The sequence below is a fragment of the Heterodontus francisci genome, chromosome 7, assembly GCF_036365525.1.
Source record: "Heterodontus francisci isolate sHetFra1 chromosome 7, sHetFra1.hap1, whole genome shotgun sequence".
Lineage (NCBI taxonomy): Eukaryota > Metazoa > Chordata > Chondrichthyes > Heterodontiformes > Heterodontidae > Heterodontus > Heterodontus francisci.
The window spans coordinates 56,885,658-56,909,580 of NC_090377.1; the positions used below are offsets into that span (position 1 = coordinate 56,885,658).

Sequence of the window (23,923 nt, forward strand, 5' to 3'; positions counted from 1 at the left end):
ACACTCAGCAGGTCAGGCCACAGCTGTGAAGATGGAGAGTCACAGATGCTACCTGAACTGTTGCATGGTTTCCAGCATTTCCTGTCTTTATTTCATGTCAAAACTGTTTCGTTAAAACTAGAAAAAAATATGTAACTTAAATTTTAAAATTATGGTGATTTAAAAAATTGAAATCTTCAAAAATAAAATAAAATGTAAAACATCCTTTAATGACAATTAGAAAGTTCAAAGTGGCAGCACCAGTTCCTGAGGTTGTCTACAGGACAGGTCATGTTATTGAGTCTGTGGGTCCTATTTTAACTTTGAGACCCGTTTCAGAGAGTAAGTTAGAAACTTATCGGCTGCTCCAGAAAGAAGGCTACAGATATTTTAACACTTGATCCTCATTTAAATCCCGTGGACTGACTTCCAGTCAGGAAGTCAGTCAGCAGCAGTGGAAAATCGTGTGGCCCAAAATCCACTTATGGAGACCTTGTATCTGGCAGGATAACCTGCCTGGGTCATACCAGGACTATTGAGAAGGGGGAGCAAGCTCACAGCTTGGGAAACCTAAGCCTTATCTGTGGGGACTGGAGGGGACTTCTTGTTAGAGTTAGGGAAAATTACCCTCTTCTAGTCTTGCTCACCTTCCCCGCTGTCTCCACCTGGTGAAGTGACACTGACTGCGGCCTCCCATTCAGATCATCAAGTTAAAATTCCAATGGGGTCTGGCAACACCGGGGAAAGATCTTTGAGTCTGGTAGCACTGAGGCAAGCTGTTGAGTTCTGGTAGCACTAACACAGGAGGATTTGGGCTCTAAGAGCAGTAAAATGGGGGAGGAGGGTCCCTGCTCTGGGAGAATTAGGGATGTGTCTCCTATGCTGTAGGAACACTGGTGAGGGGTTTTCACAGGCCTTGGTAAAATTGGGAAGGGTGTTGGGGTTTTGATGTTGCAGGGAAGGGGTTCCTCAGGGAATGGAATTTTAGTGTCTTTGGTAACACAAAGGAAAGGACGTTTCAAGGTAAGACTAAGCTGGCGATTCATGCCACTGCTTCTTTGGCCTGGGCTTTTTATTTTGGTAGCCCTGGCTGTGTAAGGCAGTTGGGGGAAAGAGTCTCCACACGCAGCAGTCACAACAAATTGTCCTTCACAACCAGTGTAGCGAGAACTTAATATTGCATTTAATTTGTGCTATATCGGAATTGGGATTATGATCTAGATGTTAGGTACAAAAATGGGAGGCATATCCCATTTCCCAGTACTCACATCCCTCACCTTCACAGGTACAAAATGTCCTCCACAAATGTTTTCGGGGCTGTTCATGTTGCTAGTGTGCAAATAGAACTTTACATTTTTTTGATTTGTTGATGATGAAGCTCTTTCATACTCTTTTGCCAAACCTGCCTTTTGTATAGTTTGGAAAATGGTGACTATTTTTAATGATCCCTGAGAGATCTGTTATTCTAACCATTTTGAAATAAATGAACCTATGAAATGAGTAGAAGGCTGTTAAGAGTTGGTGAACTGATACAGAAACTCAGTGATCAGCCAAATTTCTCCTTCAGTCACAGTATCTCATTTGTCGGAAAAAAAAGCTTGAAGGCCAGATGGACACACATGTCAACTCCTCTGTGAACCAGATCCTTTCTGTATATGACAACTGAGAAGCAGTCCAACTATTACGGCTAATTAGCTTAATTAAATTACATTTGCCGGTGGCATACAAATGAAACATGCTGTCTGCTAATTCTGCAATCAGAGCATCCTTCAGAAGTTTTAGAAATCTTACTAATTTGCAAAAGTAGGGGATTTCATCAGATGTAGTTAAGATAAAATTATTACTGCCAATTGGATATGCATATAAAATAAATCCCAGTGTGATTTCTTTTCCAGTTCCCACATCAGCTATGAGTAAAGGAAAGCAATGTGGGGACAGTTTTTCTCTATTAGATCACAACTGCTAAGAAGTAATGTGATTACCAAACATATTTCATTTAAAACTTTCAACTCAGTAGAGAAAAGAGACTTTCAGCTCATTATTTGGGAACTGGATTTGAACTCGAGCTGAAGGGTAGGAGGGCAGTGGATAAGACTCCTGCATGACTCAGTCCTCCATTAAAGCCTTCACTTACATTCAAAGTTCATTTCTACTCAATACTTTCAAATTTATAGCTCATTATAAAACCAGATAAAACCTAGCCTTTTTTGTAGCTGGATCATATTTGGAACATTCTTCTGATTATTAACAGGATGCTATCTTCATGAAAATATTTACCCAACTGTTGTTTTTGTTTTGAAAAAAAATCTGTGTTGTTTTCATCATGATGATGTTGCATGCAAGTGTCTCAATGATGATATCATTGTTTTTAAGCAAAGCCACCAAACACTTCTTCAATATCCCTTTAAAAGTATCCCTTTAAAAGTATCATGTTAAAAAAAAATCACCAATTTATTTACTTTTGTCAGGTGGCACCAAGCACATTCTGTGCTGTGTATTGTTTTTAAAGATTTTTTTCTCCTTCCACCTCTCTATCACGAAGGCAGTGATTCATGCTGGGGTACAATCCCACAGAATCTGGCAGACCCATAATGCCTAGCCAAAGTGACCATTTTTCATGTGTAAGGCAAGGCAGTCGGCAGGTTATTCAACCATTAAAGCCATTGCAGCCAATGTTCATATATCTGCATTTTTCCATTTGGATAACTGATAGCAAGCAGGGACTGAATTGTTAGCTGATCTTTTCCTCTGTTCAGCCTAAAACTGTTGAGACCAATTGATTAACTTCATCGTAGCTAAGATCAGCTAACTCAGCATGGAACCTTGAATTCTGCTGATACTTTTAAAGGGATATTGAAGAAGTGTTTGTGGCTTTGCCTAAAAACAATGATATCATTATTGAGACATTTGCATGCAACATCATCATGATGAAAACAACACAGATTTTTTTTCAAAACAAAAACAGCAGTTGGGTAAATATTTTCATGAAGATGGCATCCTGCTAATAATCAGAAGAATGTTCCAAATATGATCCAGCTACAAAAAAGGCTAGGTTTTATCTGGTTTTATAATGAGCTATAAATTTGAAAGTATTGAGTAGAAATGAACTTTGAATGTAAGTGAAGGCTTTAATGGAGGACTGAGTCGTGCAGGACTCTTAGTAAGGCAGATGGTGTATTTACCCAACAAGTTATCAGGGGAGCTCAACCTATATTTTTTTAATTAGAGTATTTCTCATTAATCAGTATATTTAAATAAAATGTGCCTCTCTACAGTTTCAAAAGAGCAATCTGATTTCAACAATAACTTGCATTTATATAATTAATATAGAGCAGTCAAAAGCTTAGTAACAATTAGAAAAATGAAGTTGCAGAATTCTTTAAAGCTTTAGCATTTGCAGCTCTGCAATCTGTTTTGAGAATCTATAGACTATGATGTATACGTACCATAAATATACTTAATTTTTCACTGATGTAACTAGTTTAATCATTTTAAAAATTAAATTGCTGTGGTGAAGTGCTGAATTCTCCAGGCAGGACATTAATGTAATAAATTGCTTGGACTTGAAAACTGAATTGAAGAATGTCAAAAAATCCATTTCTCATTGTGTAATAACACGCTGGGTTATATCCTTCCAATGACTTTAATTTTGCCTGGGCAAACAACAAATTTTACTGCAGTTTGCGTTAATGACAGCATTTAGTTTGTCAGCACCTCCTTAATGAAGAAATTAGTCTCAATCTTGCTTTGCGTTTTTTGTCATTAAACATAGTCTAGTACATCACCAAGGCCAAAAAGCATAAGAAGAAAAGGCCAAGCAGAAAAGATAAATCAGGAAGTTATGATTAAGTGGCTTGGTTTTTATAAGCCTCTAATTAGGGCAAGTGGTTTGTTGTGGTGTGGCATCTGCAACAAATCCTGCAGATTAATGTACTTACCCGCGGTGCGATTTTCTGCACAAGCCAGCCTGTGGCTTTTCCAAGTGAGATAGACTGTTGCTATTGAATTAGAAACAATCTCGTGCTTTAGGAGTATGCCCATTAGCAAATGGATTGAGTCAAATAGAATCCTTATAGCAAGTAGACAAGGGAGGACATTCTTCCATACCTTCCCATGTTTCTACCTTGCTGCACCAACTGTGGGAAAGAACATGGCATTTTAACAATGCCATTGTGAACTGGCTGCTAGAAGGCATGTCAGAAACTCTTGCAGATGACTGTCCTGCCAATTGTTTCTTCTTTCCTGTAGGAAACACTTGGGCACTGCTGGGCTGAGATCAGGAACTTGCTGGGATGACGTTGAATCAGTATTTCTCTTTCTGTCGAAATCCGTATTGGTGTTACAGCATGTTGCACCATTGGGCTGCCTAATTACACTCTGTTACATTTTCCATAGCTGTGTTTTGAAAACAAATGGCTGTCTAGTAAAGACAATATGCCTTGGTTGTTAGAATTTAGGAGGCATTTGAATAGAAAGGTTACAGACAATTTTAGATCTAATATCACATGTTGTGCATATAAGTAATAGGGATCCAATTTAGGGACAATTATCTGAATATGTTAATCAGCATAAGTATCTGTTTTCAATATTTCTTAGAATCATAAAATCTTACCGCACAGAAGGAGGTCATTCAGCCCATCATGCCTTAGCTGGTACTTGAAAGAACCATCCATTCGCCCCTACTCTCCCACTCTTTCCTATTTTTGACTATTTTTCTACCAAAAGGAGTCACATTTAAACGTTAGGTTTTTAAAGCATAGAAAGGAAAAGTGGTTAAATTACAAATGAGCTAAGAACTGAACTTGTTTCCTAAAAGACTGAAAACAGCAAGTAATTCATTAATCTTTCCTGGTAATCAATGAGCATCTCACACCCATTATGTTTGGAAGTCCTTGGTCCTAGGTGCTTGGCACTTCCTTCTGATCCTAAACAAAAGGAGATAATAACAGGAACAAAAAGCACCCACTGGCAATCAGGTTTTTAAATAGAAAGTGTCCAGGTTAGCCATATGCCAGATTAATAGATTATAATGCAGAACAATAGTTGGGAGTTATTTTGTTTAAATTAAACAAGATAACCTACTGATGTCCAGCTTTTTTTTGTGTTATTATATGAAGACATTTTATGTCGATTGAATTAAATGGAACTTATCATAAATTTCTCTGTATGTTCACTTGCTCACTAAGAAATAAAATGGCTTCATAATTTGTAACAGGCGTCACCTAACTAAATGTTTTCTTGGTACACCTCTGAAAGAAATTGGAGAGACACAAGTAGAGGCAATGTGTAAAAGATAAGAATATCCAGTTAAGATCAAAAGGGGAAACTACTGATACATTATTTTTAGTTAGATATTGGGCAGTTTGGGCACAGACTAAATGTAAAACTGTTTACAGTAGTGGCAAGTACCTTTGGACTCATATTAGCATGGATTGAGAATTGGTTAATGGACAGAAAACAGAGAGTAGGAATAAATGGGACATTTTTGGGTTGTCAGTCTATAACTAGCAGGGTACTGCAAGGATCAGTACTTAGGCCTCAGTTATTTACAATCTATATTAATGACTTACATGAGGGCACTGAATGGAACGAATACAAATTTGCTGAGGTATGCTTATTCATGAATCACAGAAAGTTAACATGCAGGTACAGCAAGCAATTAGGAAGGCCCTTTCAATTAGAAGATATGTTAGCTCTTGTTACAAAGGGATTGGAGTATAAGAGTAAAGAAGTCTTACTACAGTTATACAAGGCATTGGTGAGGGAACATTTGGGGTACTGTGTGCAGTTTCCTTTCCTAAGGAAAGACATACTTGCCCTAGACAGAGTGCAACAAAGATTCACTATACTGATTCCTGGGATGAGGGGAATGTTTTATGTGGAGAGATTGAGTAGACCAGGCCTATATTCTCTAGAGTTTAGACGAGTGAGAGGTGATCTAATTGAAACATCTAAAATTCATAAGGGGCTTGACAGGATAGATGCTGAAAAATTGTTTCCCCTGGCTGGGGAATCTCGAACACAGGTTCAAGTCTCAGAATAAGGGATCGTCCATTCAGGACTGAGATGAAGCTTTCTTTACTCAAAAGGTTGTGAATCTTTGGAATTCTGTACCCCAAAGAGCTTTGGATGCTGATCTGTTGAGTATATTCAAGACAGAGGTCATTAGATTTTTAGGTATGAAGGGATATGGGGATAGTGCAGGAAGGTGGAGTTGAGGTAGAAAATCATCCTTGACCTTGTTGAATGGCAGATCAGGCTCAAAGGGCCAAATGACCTACTCCTGCTCTTATTTCTTATGTTCATATTGTATTTAAAATAATATCTAAGACAATGGCCATAATTTTCCGAGCTCCTTAGCAAAGGGCTGGGAGCAGAAGAGCTGGCAAAATGGCAAGGGAATGCATCAAGAGGGGTCCCCACAGCGGGAAAATTGGCAGATGGGCTGCCTGCATTGGGAGGGCTTGTGACCGCACCGGGGTGGGGGGGGGAGGCAGCGGAGTGGGAGCCTCCCAGTGAAATCTGATGGCCTCCCAGAGGGTTCCGGGGGTGGAGTGCCCTCCTTTATGGGCACTTCAGGGCCCACCGAGGGGCCTCCCAGCATCAATAGTCACCCCCGTGGTAACGGCTTTGCCAGTGCTCCACAACCCCCTCCCCCAACTGATTGTTGGGGCCTGGCTGCCAGGCCCCGATTTCACCCAACCTACCAGAACTCTCTTCAAGGCCACCTGGCCATTGAGGTGCCCATACCTGAGCTGCAACCTCAGCAATGGCCATCCCTAGCGGTGGCGCTGCTGAGCTGCTGCCTTCTGATTAAGCCAGCAATCTTGGAGATGGGCCGCCATCCTTAATTAGATGGCACCGCCAATCTGCTGCCCTGGGTCCCACTTTCGGCCATCTCAAGAAAATTCATCCCAATATCTACAGCAAGGATCAAAACTTCTAACAAATGAGGAACTCACTTCTGTTTGAAAAGTATCACTTTGCAACAAATGATTTCTCCTCCAATATCCTCTATACAACTTATTGTGCAAACTATTTGCTATTTTGAATCTGCGAGTATTTTGGATTGGAAAATTGAGGAAAACCTGTGTTTATTTTGACTGATTGTGATGTGCTTCAAAATGTAGCTATTTGCTCACATGAGACGAGCAGAGATAATTGAGGTGAAAAATGACATTCAGTGTAGTGCATGTAGGTGGAAACTGCTGACAGAGAAGAAAGGAAGCGGAGACAGTTCCAATATATGTATTTGTGTTAAGGGCTTCCAATTTACGTTCCAACCAGGATACCATTACAAATCCTTCATCTGCTTTGAAATATTTTCTAAACCTCTTCCTGGCAAACACAGTATAAAAACTTCACATCACAAAGCTCCAATTTTTATTTGATGATTTATCCAATTTTACTTTTGGATTACTGACTACATTCAATTCAATGTTATTAGCTACAGATCATTTTATAAACCTGGTACCAGATAAGAACAACCTAGATTTTTTTTAAATTCAGAACTGAGACTGTACAATAATAATGACTTTAAAAACCTCGTAACTACCAGAAAGGGCAAGCTAAGTTCAAATTAGGGTATGGTAGTGTAGTGGTTACGTTACTGGACTGGTAATCCAGAGGCCTGGACTGATAATGCAGAGAATGTGAGCTCATAATCGTACTGTAGCAGTGCGAAAATTTGAATTCAGGTTAAAACATATGGAAGTAAAAAAAAATATAGGAGAAGACACTATGGAGTGTTCGAATGGTTCTAAAAACCCAACTGACTCACTAATGCCCTTCAGGGAATAATGCTTGCTGTTCTTATCTGGTCGCTGGCTGCAGTTCATATCCATAGTGGTTGGCTCCTAACTGTTCTTTGAAGTTGCCCAGTAAGCCACGCAGTTGTAACAAAGCTCTATAAAGAACATGAACTTCAGTGGTTTAAAAAGAAGGCCCACCACCACTTTCTTGGGTCAGCTAGAGATGGGCAATAAATGCTGACCTTGCCAGTGACGTCCACCTCCTGAGAATTAATTTCAAAAAGTTTTAATTTTAAATACCCATTTGAAAAAAATTTCTAAATCAACAAAAGAGAAATCCCTGTTCCTTTGACTCAACACGGTCTTCGTTGCCCTTTATCCAGCCACAGAACGCCACCTATGATGTTTTTATTAAAGAACAATTGGTGATTGCTTGTTCACGCTGGATCTAGTATTACAATGGGGGACATATAACTCTGTCCCCACCTAATAAATTCATCAGTTGACAGCAACATTTTAGTTTTGCTAAGTGTGTGACACGTGCAGAAATCAATCATCATGTTTGTGATTCTCTAAATCAAGGTGCTGAGATATCCGCATGGGTAGAGGACTTTTTAACAGCTATGAAATATACCCACCCTTCAAATGGGGACACACCCCACCTGCCCAAGTCCAGATGGCTTAGGTGCAAGTCAGTAGACACAACGCTTAGAGAACCCAAAGTGTGCTGAGGTATACTGCTGGAATTTAATCAGCGAAAACTACAGTTTATCACCACAGAGCACTGGTAGCCTCTTCCTATTTGTCCAGCCAGAACCAGCCGATCCATTAGGACATTGGCTTTCATAATTACCTGGAGTTGAATGAAAAGAATTCCAGCCCCCATTGACAGTTCTACCCCACCAACTTCTTTAGTGAGCGCAGTGACCTCCACCAACTTCTTTAGTGAACGCAGTGACCTGACCAAACATCATCAGTGTTTCTTACATGCCTGTTATAAATTTGGATTTTATGGAGATACCTGTTCAGGTTCAGTGGTGTCAGTCACTCCGATAAGCAGATGTCACTCAGTACCTTCCAGAGCTGATTCACAATGCCTAATCTCTACATATACAACAATGTAACTTAATGGATGTACAATGTCTTCCCATGACATATGCGCTGGGTAACAAAAACTCTCACATCCCTATGTGGTCTTCTCCAATCTTTTGATAGGCAGAACTGATAAACATTCTGCTAAGATACAACTGACGACAAATTAGGAAGATGGTTTATTTTGCAGAGCACAAATGACTGAAAAAATTCCAAACGTTTTAACTTTTCTTACAAGGCTTCCCATAGCAATACAAAGCATAAAACACACTACACTATCCCAAATAGTGGAAGGAATATTCACTTTTTATTTTTATTTTCTTTTGGGTCATATGCTGATTATTTCATTGTTTCAGCCTCATTTGCCCCTTGCAGTGTGTATGCTTTTGTTTACAGTGCAGGCAATGGTTTAGCTTTTGAAAAAAATACCCCAAACAATTATATTCATCCAGCATCCACACATTTCTGGTCATAAAGTTTTGATCTAGTGCAGAAAACAGGTATATAATATAAATTATTACAATTAGCCCATATATTGGCTTCAGTGCATCTATTTGAGTATAAGCTGCAGCTCAGTTGGTAGCACTCATGCCTCTGAGTCAGAAAGTTCTTGTCCCACTCCAGGACTTAAGCATAAACTTCAAAGCTGGCACTCCTGTGCAGTATTGAGGGAGTGCAGCATTATTGGAGAGGCTATATTTTGCAGGAGTTCTAAAAGACCCCATGGCACTATTTCAAATAACTGTAGGGGAGTTATTCCTGACCACCCAACGTCAAAAAAACAGATTATCTGGTCTTAATCACATTGCTCTTTGTGGAGCAGTGCACAAATTGACTGGTAGGTTTCCTACATTACTGATGTGACTGCAGTTCAAAGGTACATCATTGGCTGTAAAGTTTTGAGATGTCCAGTGGTTGTGAAAGATGCTATATAAATGCAAGTTTTCCTTAAAAAAAAAACATGATAAACATTCACTGTAGAAATCCATGTGGGTTATGGTTTCAATCAGTATCTAACCTGGGCTAACATGCTCCTCCACTTGCATTGCATTAAACTTCTGTAAAAATCTAGGTGAAAAGCCAAGGCCTATAAGCATGGAACATCAGCAAGGTTGAAAAGAACAGGAGAAAACACGAGATAAAACAAGTAGTGATAAGGTGGCGACAGGCTTGGGTTTTTGAAGCTTGGGATGGAAAGATAAAGGGCAATAAGGATTTTTACAGTTTTGAAATGCTGAAGAAATGATTTGCAATAGGACACTGCAATGAATCACAAAGATGCAGGGAGAAAGAGGAGAAGCATGTTAAACAAAATACTGTAGATGCTGGACATCTGAAACAGACACTGTTCTTGAGTATTCCTAGCATTTTCTGTTTTTGTTTAAAGTTATTGGAAAAGTTGGAGTTGGAGGTGACAAATAATTAGCTGAGTGTATAGATGGCAGTGGAGATGAAGTACAGGTGGGTGTGGTAATAGGAAATGATGGAAATAGGCAGTCATGGTGATAAACTGGATGTGACATTTGAAGCTCAGCTCAGAATCCAGTAGGCCACCATGCTTCTACACTGCCAGAAGGAACTTGAGCAGGCAGCCAGGCTGGCAGGAAGGGGGAGTGGGGTAGTGCTGGGGAGGGCGGGTGGAGTCAGGACCATGGGTGTGGGCTTGGAGATAAATAGAGAGGTACAGAAATGTTAACTGGCAAAAGTGTGTGAGAAACATTCCAAAAGTGAAACAGATGTGGAAGACATAGAGAGCAAGACAAAGAAAATGAAAGAGAAGCAGAGACAGGAAGAGAGACAACTTTTATTTTTGTCTAATAGCAACACCATGGGAGATGAACTCATATATTTTTAATTCACAGAAATGTATAACATCAGATGCTTTACATAAAATCTGGAGGATATTTTTACTGACTGATTTTTTTGAAACTTTGAATATCAAAGTGGCTATACTGCCACCTAGTGGAAAATAGTTTTTTTACTTCAGAAGCAACATTTAAAAAGGCGAATAAATGTTGTATTGTGGAAGGATCCGATTTCCCGTGCTAAGGCTGACCACCTAGGGGCCGGGTTTAACTCCTGGTGGGAAGCCGACGGGAATGGACGTCAGTCCAGTGTGGGATTGTGAAATAAAAACAAGAAATGCTGGAAACACTCAGCAGGTCTGGCAGCATCTGTGGAGAGAGAAGCAGAGTTAACGTTTCAGGTCAGTGACCCTTCTTCAGAACTGACCTGAAACGTTAACTCTGCTTCTCTCTCCACAGATGCTGCCAGACCTGCTGAGTGTTTCCAGCATTTCTTGTTTTTATTTCAGATTTCCAGCATCCGCAGTATTTTGCTTTTAAAACAGTGCGGGATTGTGATTTGGAGGCCCAGCAGATTTTAAGTGCCAAGCCTCATTCAAATGGCGCTGGTTGACTGTTCAGCAGTTTCTGGTAGAAAGTGGCTTCTGGCTGTCAGGAAAGGCCAAAAATCTGTGTCTCACAGACCACCCCTCAGAAGGAGACTGCCAGCAGCAAGGTAAGTCCAGGGGGCTGTTCCAAGGATATCGTGGATAGGTAGGGCAGCAGTACGATGCCCTTATGAAACCTTACAAGAACTGGAGTAGCACTGCTATTTTTCCAGACTTCAGTGAGGATTTTTTTTTAAACTTACATTAGTGGGCCTGGCTGACTTCCTGACAGGTGGGCGAGCCATGGTAGACATCCTATTCAGGAATGGCCATCAGGATCCCATGTATATTATTGGATCCACACCTTCATTTATTAACGAGGCTCCCTCTGGAGTCCAGCAGGAGGCTCATCGACTGCCAAAACCAGCTGTGATAAAATCACAGATCGGCAAGAACAGATTGGGTAATGGAGCCGCTCCATTCTAACTGCGCCCCATTCCTTTCCTCCCCATTGGGGAGTTGAAATTCCCCCTCAACTCTCCAACAGCTGCTTAAGCCCTTTCTCCATATTTTCCGGCCAAGCAACTGCTAGATCAACTGAAATTTTCGAGACTGAGATCAATAGATTTTTGTTAGGTATAGGTATCAAGGGATTTGGATCAAAGTCAAGTAAATGGAGTTGATGTACAGCAGAATGAGAAAACAGACTTGAGGGGCTGAATGGTCTGCTCATGTCCTATGTTCCAAAAGAAAATGACAAACAAATCATCCTAGATTATAAATAACTTCCATCCATATATTTTCTGGTCAAATTATAATAATTTTTCAGTATTTTCAACTTTATGACAGAAACCTTTATCAGAGCAGTGTATATAAATTGGGCTAAGTCTGAATGTAAGCTAAAATACAACATTCTAACATCTGTCCATTTCTCCACCCTACAGGTTCTATCCCTGGGAGCTGATGTTTTACCAGAGTACAAGCTTCAGACTCCTCGCATCCACAAGCTCACCATCCTGCACTATAGTCCTTTCAAGGCTGTCTGGGATTGGTTAATTCTGCTACTAGTAATTTATACAGCTATCTTCACTCCCTACTCTGCAGCCTTTCTACTTAATGACCGGGAGGAGCAAAAGAGAAGAGAGTGCGGATACTCCTGCAGCCCACTAAATGTCGTTGATTTAATAGTGGATATTATGTTCATTATTGATATTCTAATAAACTTCAGAACAACTTATGTAAATCAAAATGAAGAAGTGGTTAGTCATCCAGCAAAAATTGCAATTCACTACTTCAAAGGCTGGTTCCTCATTGACATGGTTGCTGCTATACCTTTTGACCTGCTGATTTTTGGATCTGGGTCTGATGAAGTAAGTCATGAAAATTACAATTAATATAATTTTTATTGAAAAGGAAATCGTAAAAGCATCAAAATACTTAGAATTTCATGATCAATACTAAAAAGTCTTTTCTTTGACTAAGACTGACTTAAGTTTTCCATGCAGTAAAATGTCTAAATTTACTATTCACAGTGAACTAGAGGGAAATGTGTGATGTTGCTTACTGGTGATACAAGTAGACTTTTTGCTATCTGTAAACTGGTTAAATTATCTTTTGTGTGCTAATTGGTGGATTGACATGTATTATTAAAACTAACTTTTAACTTAATCAGGTAGAATTTCCTCATATACCCAGGATGCACAATAAAAGTTGCATTCATCTGGACTGGCACATAAAAATTACAGATTTAGCACTTGGTGAAGTCTAATTCAAAAGCAAAATCATGTTAGCTGATGATGGTTTATATCAGGAATGTAGATGTAAATGGATTTGACTCTGTTATACTTTTAAAATGATATGACCCCTTTAGCTTGGTTTAAGATGCAATCTGCAATCCTGAGGATAGAGAAGGAGTGAGCATTTGAGTTTGTGGGGGCAGAATTGGCTTCAGGGGGCTCCAAAATTCCATTTATTACGAAGCTAAAGAATACTGAGTCAAAGTTACTGTACTTTGAATGCAAGGAAACACGCCATGCTTCTCTTTCTCCAGCAACATGCACATAGTTAATTCCCTGGATACAAATAACAACAAAACTAGTGGGAACACAGGTACTTTCCCAGGATCAGATATATGTTCAGCATTAGACTGCAGGAAGTGAAGATAAATGCACACCACACGACCACCAGACATTTGATTAATGCTTACGACCATGATCTAGTTGAATAATGGAACAGGGTTGAGGAGCTGAATGTCCTACTTCTGTTCCTATGTCCTGGATAGTTTGGAGCTTCATGATTGTTGTTACAGCTACATCCATCCGGGTGAGTGACGATTATTCCACCATACTCTTGACTTGAGCCATTCATTGCAGAGTACCCAGCCTTTGCCCTTCTCTTGTAGCCATGGTGTTGATATGGCTGGTCCAGTTCACCTTTAGTAAATGGTGACCCCCAAGAAGTTGATGGTGAGGAACTCAGGGATGGTGGTGACGTTGAAAGTTATCGGCCACTTGTCAGCCCAAACATCACTATTATCTTGCTGTAGACAACCATGGGCTGTTTCTTATTGGAGGATTTTTGAATGAAGCTGAGCACTGTTGAATCATCAGCAAATGTGCCCTGAACTTATGATGGAGGGAATATCATTGGCGAAACAGCTGAAGATGGTTGGGCTAAGGATGCTTTCCTGAAAAGTGCTTGATACAATGTCCTGGTGTTGTGATGATTGGCCTCTGACAACCACAGTCAGCTTCCTTTGTGTCAGATATGACTCCAGTCACTGAAGGCCTTTCCCTTTGACACACATAGATTTCAATTTTGGTACAGTTTTTTGGTATCATACATAGTTGAATGCTGCCTTGATATCAAGAGAAGCTACTGTCACTTTTCCTCTGACATTCAGCTGTTCCATCCATATCTGGATCAAGGCTGTGACAAGTTGTTCTGCCAGAACTCAAACTGAGCTTCAGTAAGCAGATTGTTGCTGAGTAAATATTGTTTGATGGCACTGTTGATGATTCCTTCCACCATTTTGCTGATGATTGCAAGGAGGCTGATAGGGCAATAACTGGTGAATTGATGGGGTTCGATTTATCTTGCTTTTGGGGATAGGACATAGCTGGGCAATCTTTCCATTGTTGGCTGGACACCAGTGTTATAGCTGAATTGCAGCAGCTTAATTGGGTGTGGGGAGAACAGCTTTGTTGCACAGGTCTTCAGCACAATGGCTAGGATTTTTCAGAGCTCCATAGCCTGTGCTGTGTCCAGTGCACTCAGCCGCTTTTTAATGTCGCTTTGAATGGACTAAATTGGCACCAATGATGGTGGGATGCAGGTGGAGGGAGAGTACAATTGTCCGCAAGACATTTGGCTAAAGATACTCGCAAACACTTCCACTAATCTCTTGATTGCTGTCCTTACAGTTCAGCCTTACCCCTTCCAGATTCTCCAATCTGAAAGGGTTGTCCTACAAACTCTAACATCCAGTTTGTTAGGGTTATGTTCAAAGCTGACATCCATACATCAGTATCCCTAGAAAATGACATTCGAGGTTTCAAACTTCACTGCAGAATCATTTACATAATATTTAAATGCTCCCATCAAAAAATGCAGGAACATTCCACCCATATCAAGGAAGTGCTTGTCAAGCACAAACAGGGTGGAGAGCCAGTGTTACAAGTCTTCACTCTGCTGCGTAACACCCTTGGAACTGATACACATGGGACATTAGGCAGAAGAAAATTGGCCTTTAGGTGCCTGCCTCCTGTCAGAATGGTGGGATGCTAATCAATGCTGAAAGTGACTTTGCACATGTCTGCTAGTGCGCCACTGGCACACTTGCAGAAGGGAATTGGGTATTTCTCAGTATAGCACTTTTCATTTATTCTTTCAAAGTGCAGGTTCAAATTGACAAATTTATGTAAGTGAAAATGGGGTGCTGCTCAGCATGGTTTCTAGACTTGTATTTGGAATTGACTGCTTGATTTGAAACAGAGAGTGCAGCTGATCGTATTCAGTTCGTAAATACTAACAGCAGAAAGAGACATAAATAGGCTTTTAAAGTAGTATGGTTAGGATTTTCCATGTGATGGTTGATTAACTCACTGGTCTTCCAGTACTCTAGTTTTTGTTACAGGAATTTATTTATGCACTATTGACATATTTAAAATTTGACTCCTCCCCTCACCAACACTGGATCTTGCCCATGTGTTGAAATGATATGAAACAGGGGGGTTGAACTAAAGACATTTCCCATTGTTTACCTACTTAACTGCTCAGGTAAACTTTGCACCAAGTCTGAACTAAATTGTGTCTGAGCCACACCCTTTATAGAAATGGCAGCTAAGTTGAACTATGGAGCCCCAACATGAAACCTTTGCTGAATGATTTTAGAATTTATTTTCAGCAGTTGATCATACACTTCATGTGCACTGTCACTACAATTTTTAGATCATTTTCAATGAAGTTCTTGAACTGCCGTTGTGTTTTAGTGGTGCATTGTGATGGAGAATCACTATAAAAAGCTGATTTACTTCTGACTGTGTCAGATCAACTACAGACTGGTCATGTGGCTGAAATCCTTTCATTCCCAACCACACAAGAGAATTCTGCGGCAGTACACAATAGTTTTTGTGTCAGCGTTCAATGCCTGGACAATCATATCTGCCAGCTGTGCTTAGAAAGGGCAGCAATATAAAATTAATATTACTTGCTGTGAAGAACAAATGGATAGTTATTTTGGTCAATATATGTCTAAACCTCCAGCAGATATCATTTTGATAGCAATAAACTGTTGTTAACTCACCAATAAATTTGACATTTTAGTTACAATTCAAGTAAAAAATATCACCTTTTTATAAATGGAATGTTCTTTCTGTGAATTTTAGAGGTTAGCCCTTTAAAAAGGTGCCACTAATAGAATTAATGTGAAGCTTTAGGAGTACTTATAGATCAGGCACATTTTTCACATCAATACCTAGAGCCTTGACATTGCTGTGAATGAGAAGACTCTCAAAACTAGCCAGAGAGCAAAGATTTGAATTCACAACTCTCCACAGGGTGAGTTGTCAATCATAATGGGTGCCATTTTGGGAAAGTACTGAAATAGGGAAATGCTTATCCACTACATGGGAGGGAAAATCAGAGGTTGCATTTTCTCACACACATTCTGGCGATAAGCTCAGTTGTCGCATAAACAGAGGTCTGAAAAGAGGGTATCTACTTGCCATCTTAATCTGGAAAGGAAGAACAGAGTTGACAAAGTACAAGAAAAAATGTTGCAAATATTGCAACATTTTATACATGATTTATAGATAGAAAAATGCATTTTGTAGCCCATTTGTTATCTCCCGTTACACATTTGAATTGTAACTTTATAACTGAACCAGTAAATTTTACAAGACTTCACTTGTAGTCAGAGGAAGCATTGTTTTATGCCATTGTACCATGTAACACACAATATAGCTTGATTTCACAATCCAGCAAAATGGGTCTAACACACCCATCGAGCAAAATTTTCCAGGTTCGGTGGACGCAGGTTCCGGAGCGTGAGGGGTGGGAAAGTCCTGGAAAATGACATTGGGTCAGAATCCCAACATCATTCCCCCCCTCTTCCTGGATACCCCAAGTCCTGCGGGGTATCCCCTTCGGTCTGGTGGGAAAGCTAAAGCAATTGAGGTGATGAAAAAGGCGATTATGAGCTTTTTTAAATCATGAATTCCTTTTTTCCCAACAACGCATGTCTTGTATCCTCTGTCTGCACCTCAGCAGCATCACCAAGGTATGTGAGCAGTGGGAAAAGCTTCTTAAGTGTAACTGACAAGCTGGGAAGGCACTGATTGGTTACTCTGAAGAGCTCTAGCCATGGCCATTGTGAGGCTGCTGTTCAAAACACCTCTCCTCTCAGAGAGTGCTTTCACTGATTGACAAGTGATTGCTAACTTCTTGGAAGGGACTTCACCAGTCTAGCACTTCCCAGCTGCCAGCATTCACCATGACATGGGAGCAGCTTATGCAACTCCACCTTCTGCCTCTGCTAAGAGGCAACAGCAGATGCCACACCACCAGCAGGAGCAACGTCAGGCTAGGAATCCTATGGCGAGTAACTCACCTCCTGACTCCCCAAAGCCTGTCCACCATCTACAAGGCACAAGTCAGGAGTGTGATGGAATACTCTCCACTTGCCTGGATGAGTGCAGCTCCAACAACACTCAAGAAGCATGACACCATCCAGGACAAAGCAGCCCTCTTGATTGGTACCCCATCTACAAACATTCACTCCCTCCACCACCGACGCACAGTGGCAGCAGTGTGTACCATCTACAAGATGCACTGCAGTAACGCACCAAGGCTCCTTAGACAGCACCTTCCAAACCCGCAACCTCTACCAACTAGAAGGACAAGGGCAGCAAATGCATGGGAACACCACCACCTGCAAGTTCCCCTCAAAGTCACACACCATCCTGACTTGGAACTATATCGCCATTCCTTCACTGTCGCTGGGTCAAAATCCTGGAACTCCCTTCCTAACAGCACTGTGGGTATACCTACCCCACATGGATTGCAGCAGTTCAAGAAGGCAGCTCACTACCACCTTCTCAAGCGCAATTAGGGATGGGCAATAAATGCTGGCCTGGCCAGTGACGCCTACATCCCATGAATTAATAAAAAAACAGCAGCAGCACCAGCAGTCTGCTCCTCAAGCACGTGCCCCTCCACAGGGCACATAGGATAGACAGCGAGATTCAGCTGGAATGAGACTAAACCCCCAAAACAGGGTCTACAGGCAGAGGATCAGCTCGTTCAACATGTCTGAGCACCAGTGTCTGAGGAGGGTCAGGCTCTCACAGCAGGTCACTGCTGAAATCTGCAGCCTCCTGGAATAAGACCTGCTTCTCAGTGGAGCAGTTGGACAGGCATTGGCAGTGGCTGACAAGGTGCTTTTGCTGGATGGCCATCATCACACCCCCTCGCCTCACCTCCGCCCTCGCCAAATTGTATGCTCCTGCCAGAAGAGAAAGTAGAGAGGTGCGAGTGTTCATAATGGCTGTGTGGAGAGGAAGGAAGGATATCATTTGTGGAGGATAACTGTGAGATATGGGTATGAAAGGGAAATAGGCTGAGGGTAATTGTGAGTGTTGGTTGTTCAGTTTGGGATGCGAGGTTTTTTTTTAATTCGTTCGTGAAATGTGGGCATCGCTGGCTAGGCCAGCATTTATTGCCCAGCCCTAATTGCCCTTGAGAAGATCATGGTGAGCCACCTTCTTGAATCACTGCAGTCCCCGGGGTGAAGATCCACCAACGGTGTGGTTAAGAAGGGAGTTCCAGGATTTTGACACAGCGACAGTGAAGGAACGACAATATAGTTCCCAGTCAGGATGGTGTGTGGCTTCGAGGGGAACTTGCAGGTGCTGATGTTCCCATGAATCTGCTGCCATTATCCATCTAGGTGATGGCGGGTTTTGAAGGTGCTGTCCAAGGAGCCTTGGTGCGTTGCTGCAGTGCATCTTGTCGATGGCCCATACTGCTGCCACTGTGCGTCGGTGGTGGAGGGAGTGAATGTTTGTGGATGGTGTGCCAATCAAGCGGGCTGCTTTGTCCTGGATGGTGTCGAGCTTCTTGAGTGTTGTTGGAGCTGCACCCATCCAGGCAAGTGGAGAGTATTCCATCACAATCCTGACTTGTGCCTTGTAGATGGTGGACAGGCTTGGGGGAGTCAGGAGGTGAGTTACTCGCCATAGGATTCCTAGCCTCTGACCTGCTCTTGCAGCCACGCTATTTATATGGCTACTCCAGTTCCGTTTCTGGTCAATGGTAGCCCCTAGGATGTTGATAGTGGGTGATTCAGTGATGGTAATGCCATTGAATGTCAAGGGGAGATGGTTAGATTCTCTCTTGTTGGAGATGGTCATTGCCTGGCACTTGTGTGGCGTGACTGTTACTTGCCACTTATCAGCCCAAGCCTGGATATTGTTCAGGTCTTGCTGCATTTCTACACAGACTGCTTCAGTATTTGAGGAGTCACGAATGGTGCTGAACATTGTGCAATCATCAGCCTACATCCCCACTTCTGACCTTATGATTGAAGGAAGGTCATTGATGAAGCAGCTGAAGATGGTTGGGCCCAGGACACTACCCTAAGGAAATCCTGCAGTGATGCCTGGAGCTCAGATGATTGACCTCCAACAACCACAACCGTCTTCCTTTGTACTAGGTATGACTGCAGTCAGCGGAGAGTTTTCCCCCGATTCCCATTGACCTCAGTTTTGCTAGGGCTCCTTGATGCCATACTCGGTCAAATGCTGCCTTGATGTCAAGGGCAGTCACTCTCACCTCACCTCTTGAGTTCAGCTCTTTTGTCCACGTTTGAACCAAGGCTGTAATGAGGTCAGGAGCTGAGAGGCTCTGGTGGAACCCAAACTGAGCATCACTGAGCAGGTTATTGCACAGCAAGTGCCGCTTGATGGCACTGTTGATGACACCTTCCATCACTTTACTGATGATTGAGAGTAGACTGATGGGGCGGTAATTGGCCGGGTTGGACTTGTCCTGCTTTTTGTGTACAGGACATACCTGGGCAATTTTCCACATTGCAGGGTAGATACCAGTGTTGTAGCTATACTGGAACAACATGGCTAGGGGCGCGGCAAGTTCTGGAGCACAGGTCTTCAGTACTATTGCTGGAATAGTGCCAGGACCCATAGCCTTTGCAGTATCCAGTGCCTTCAGTCGTTTCTTGATATCAAGCAGAGTGAATCGAATTGGCTGAAGTCTGGCATCTGTAATGCTGGGGACTTCAGGAGGGGGCCGAGATGGATCATCAACTCGGCACTTCTGGCTGAAGATTGCTGCAAATGCTTCAGCCTTAATTTTTGCACTGATGTGTTGGGCTCCCCCATCATTGAAGATGGGGATATTTGTGGAGCCACCTCCTCCAGTTAGTTGTTTAATTGTCCAGCACCATTCACAACTGGATATGGCAGGACTGCAAAGCTTAGATCTGATGGACGGTATTCTCAATGTGAAGGCGGGACTTCGTCTCCACAAGGACTGTGCGGTAGTCACTCCTACCAATACAGTCATGGACAGAAGTATCTGCGGCAGGCAGATTGGTGAGGACGAGGTCAAGTATGTTTTTCCCAGTGCTGCCACTGTGCGAGGTGGTGAAGGTAGTGAATTTTGCAGGTGGTGGTTGGGGTGCCAATCAAGCAGGCTGCTTTGTCCTGGATGGTGTTGAGCTTCTTGAGTGTTGTTTGAGCGGCACCCATCCAGGCAAGTGGAGAGAGTTCCATCACGCTCCTGACTTGTGCCTGGTAGATGGTAGACAGACACTGGGGAAACAGGAAGTGAGTTACTCGCTGCAGAATTCTCAGACTCTGACCTGCTCTTGTAGCCACAGCATTTATGTGACTGGTCCAGCTCAATTTCTGATCAATGGTAACTGCCAGGATGTTGATAATGGGGGATTCAGCGATGGTAATGCCATTGAACATCAAGGGGAGATGGTTGGATTCTCTCTTGTTTGAGATGGTCATTGCCTGGCACTTGTGTGGTGCAAATATTACTGCAACTTATCAGCCCAAGCCTGGATGTTGTCCAGGTCTTGCTACATCTGGACATGGGCTGCTTCGGTATCTGAGGAGTCGCGAATGATGCTGAACATTGTGCAATAATCAGCGAACATCCCCACTTCTGACCTTATGATGGAGGGAAGGTAATTGATGAAGCAGCTTAAGATGGTTGGGCCTAGGACACTACCCTGTGGAACTCCTGCATGATGTCCTGGGTGCCTGCAGAGAAAGGAATGAGTGGAGCTGCAAGGTGTGTTGACCTGACGAATGCTGTGCAGGAGAATGCTGAGCATGTCATAATATGGGGCTTGGCACCTGAAAGTGTTATGTCAGTCATCTGTCATGCCTTCTTGTGGTTGTGGATCCTTTTGGTGCAGTATCTCCAGGTTGGAGCTACCACACTTCTGCTGCTGACTTCCTTGGCCATTTTCATCCACACCAAAAGTTGTCCTCTTCCTCCCATCCTTAGATGAGCTCCCCTCACTGCAGCCCCTCTGATCCTGCAGCAGGACATCCAGGTAAGAGTGAGAGACCTGGGGAGCAGCCTTCTCAGATCTCCCCTCCATTCCTCTGGTTTCTGCAGCTTCAAATATCGAAGTGCTGTGGTCCCTTTAATTGGAAATCCTTCCTTTGACAGAATGAACACCTCATCCCGCCCACTCTCCCTGATTGGTCAGCGAATCCAGAGGCTAACTGATAATTAGATTGCTCTGGGAAGGAGCAACCACAAAGGAGCGCAAATCACTTAGGTTCCCAGCCCTAAAATGGTCCCGTCGTTTTGGAGGAACTAAATGGACAAGTTTCCACCCATAGAGGGGAGATGTGCCATGCCAAATTTTGCAGTGTAAGGCCCAGCCCATATTTTGTTTGGGGTAGGGATAAAGCTTGCCATGGTTTGGCCTATATCACATGACTGAAGAGTAAACAATCTGGTGAGGCAACTGCTCACTATAAAAGGAAGAGTTCTGGCAAAGAAGGGCAAAGTGAACTAATTGTTCACAATGATGTGAGCATTTCTGGCACAGCTAGCATTTATTGCCCATCTCTAATTGCCCTTGAAAAGGTGATGGTGAGCTGCCTTCTTGAACCGTTGCAGTCCATCTGGTGTAGGTACACCCACAGTGCTGTTAGGTAGGGAGTTCCAGGATTTTGACCCAGCGACAGTGAAAGAACGGCGATATAGTTCCAAATCAGGATGGTGTGTGACTTGGAGGGGAACTTGCAGGTGGCGGTGTTCCCATGCATTTGCTGCCCTTGTCCTTCTAGGTGGTTGAGGTCGTGGGTTTGGAAGTTGCTGTCTAAGGAGCCTTAGCAAGTAGCTGCAGTGCATCATGTCGATGGTACACACTGCTGCCACTGTGTGCCAGTGGTGGAGGGAATGAATGTTTAAGGCGGTGGATAAGGTGACGATCAAGCGGGCTGCTTTTTTCCTGGATGGTATTGAGCTTCTTAAGTGTTGTTAGAGCTGCATTCATCCAGGAAATTGGAGAGTATTCCATCACACTCCTGATTTGTGACATGTAGATGGTGGATAGTCTTTGAGAAATCAGGAGGTGAGTTACTCGCTAGAGAATTCCCAGCCTCTGGCATGCTGTTGTAGCCACAGTATTTATACGGCTAGTCCAGTTAACTTTTTGGTCAATGGTAACCCCCAGGATGTTACTGGTGAGGGATTCAGCGATGGTAATGCCATTGAACTCCAAGGGAAGATCTCTAGATTCTCTCTTGTTAGAAATGATATTGTGTGGCAAATGTTACTCGCCACTTATCAGCTCAAGCAGCAATTCTAGATTCTGAAACACTAATGGAAAGACATTTATGCTTACTCATTACTACAAAATTTTTACTTTCACAAAAAGTAAACTCAAAATATAAAACATTTGCTTCATACATTTACTGTTAGAAATACAATCAGTGCAGAATATTTCCCATATCATTTTCAAGGTATGTTTAAAGAAAAGAACAAGTAAGTCCTTGCTCCTGAGGAATTCCATCACTCATGGAAAAAAACCCTCGTAACACAGTTTGCATTTATGCAGTGCTCCTCACAAAGAAGATGCTAGAAATTGGGCATGTTAGTGCCCATTTTTTGAGCATTCTGAGTGCCCTTAGAGCTGCAAAATGGTGCACCAGTGCATGTGCACACAAGGTGTGAATCGTGCCAGATGACGCATTGGTGTGCGCATGGTGAACATCTGCTGGAAATTTGCAGAGGAGGCAGATCATGTCAATCAGTGTGCAATGCTACTTTGAAGTCAACAGTGCCATTTTGAAGCTCAATGATACAGCGAATGCCCTCTTTTAACCTTGCACAGCTAAACACACATTCAGCAGCAGGAAGGGTTCACCATTCGTGCTATTTAAAGGGATCATCAACTGCTTGGAGGTCAGTTGCGAGTTAATTTCTACAAGCTGTTGCTTCAATTCTCTAAACATTTGGTGCTTTCTGTAGTTGTTTCAAGTTGCAAAAGTCTACAGGGAATGGTGTGGCAGGTGCTCAAGTTTTTGCTGACTTTAAGACTTCTGCACAAACCAGTTGCTCCCAGATATTGATGCACTAGCGTTCCACTTGCTGACTTGGAGAATGAATGGAGACCATGCATAACAGGTCTCAGCAGGAGGCCATATTGACCCAGGGTATTCAGAGAGCAATTTTCCCACCTGAATCTCAGCAAGGAATAGTATGTGAGACATCTACACTTCAGTAAGGACATCCTCACTGAAATCTACCACCTACTGCCAACACAAACGCAACCTCAGAGCAGAGCAAGGAATGTATTGCCAATAACTGTGAAGGTGACCATGGTGATGAATTTTTATGCGTCCAGCCTCTCCCAGGCTGGTCAGCAAGCACAGGGATGCACTAGGATTTCCCATGGTGAAAATTGCCATTGACTGCACATATATTGCTTGGCAGATGCTACATGCCAACTCTGCCCTATACCAGAATCAAAAGAGATTCAACTCCCTCAAGATCCAGCTAGTGTGTGACCATAGGCAGTGAATCATGAAGGTCAATACCCAGTATCCTGGCAACAGTCATTTTAACTTTATTCTGTGGCACTCCACTGTACCTGCTGCATTTGAATCACCACGGCAAACCAAAGAGTGGCTATTGGGCGGCAAGGGCTATCCACTGA

At 42.4% G+C, this 23,923-nt stretch overlaps 1 protein-coding gene across 1 annotated transcript in view; it reads left to right on the plus strand.

Moving 5' to 3' along the window:
- Nucleotides 1-23,923, plus strand: part of LOC137371712 (potassium voltage-gated channel subfamily H member 7-like) — a 525,923-nt gene that overhangs the window by 407,813 nt on the left and 94,187 nt on the right. The window contains exon 8 of the mRNA XM_068034535.1: nt 12,159-12,584. Within this exon, the coding sequence (XP_067890636.1) occupies nt 12,159-12,584 (426 nt within the window). The remainder of the gene's footprint in view (nt 1-12,158; nt 12,585-23,923) is intronic.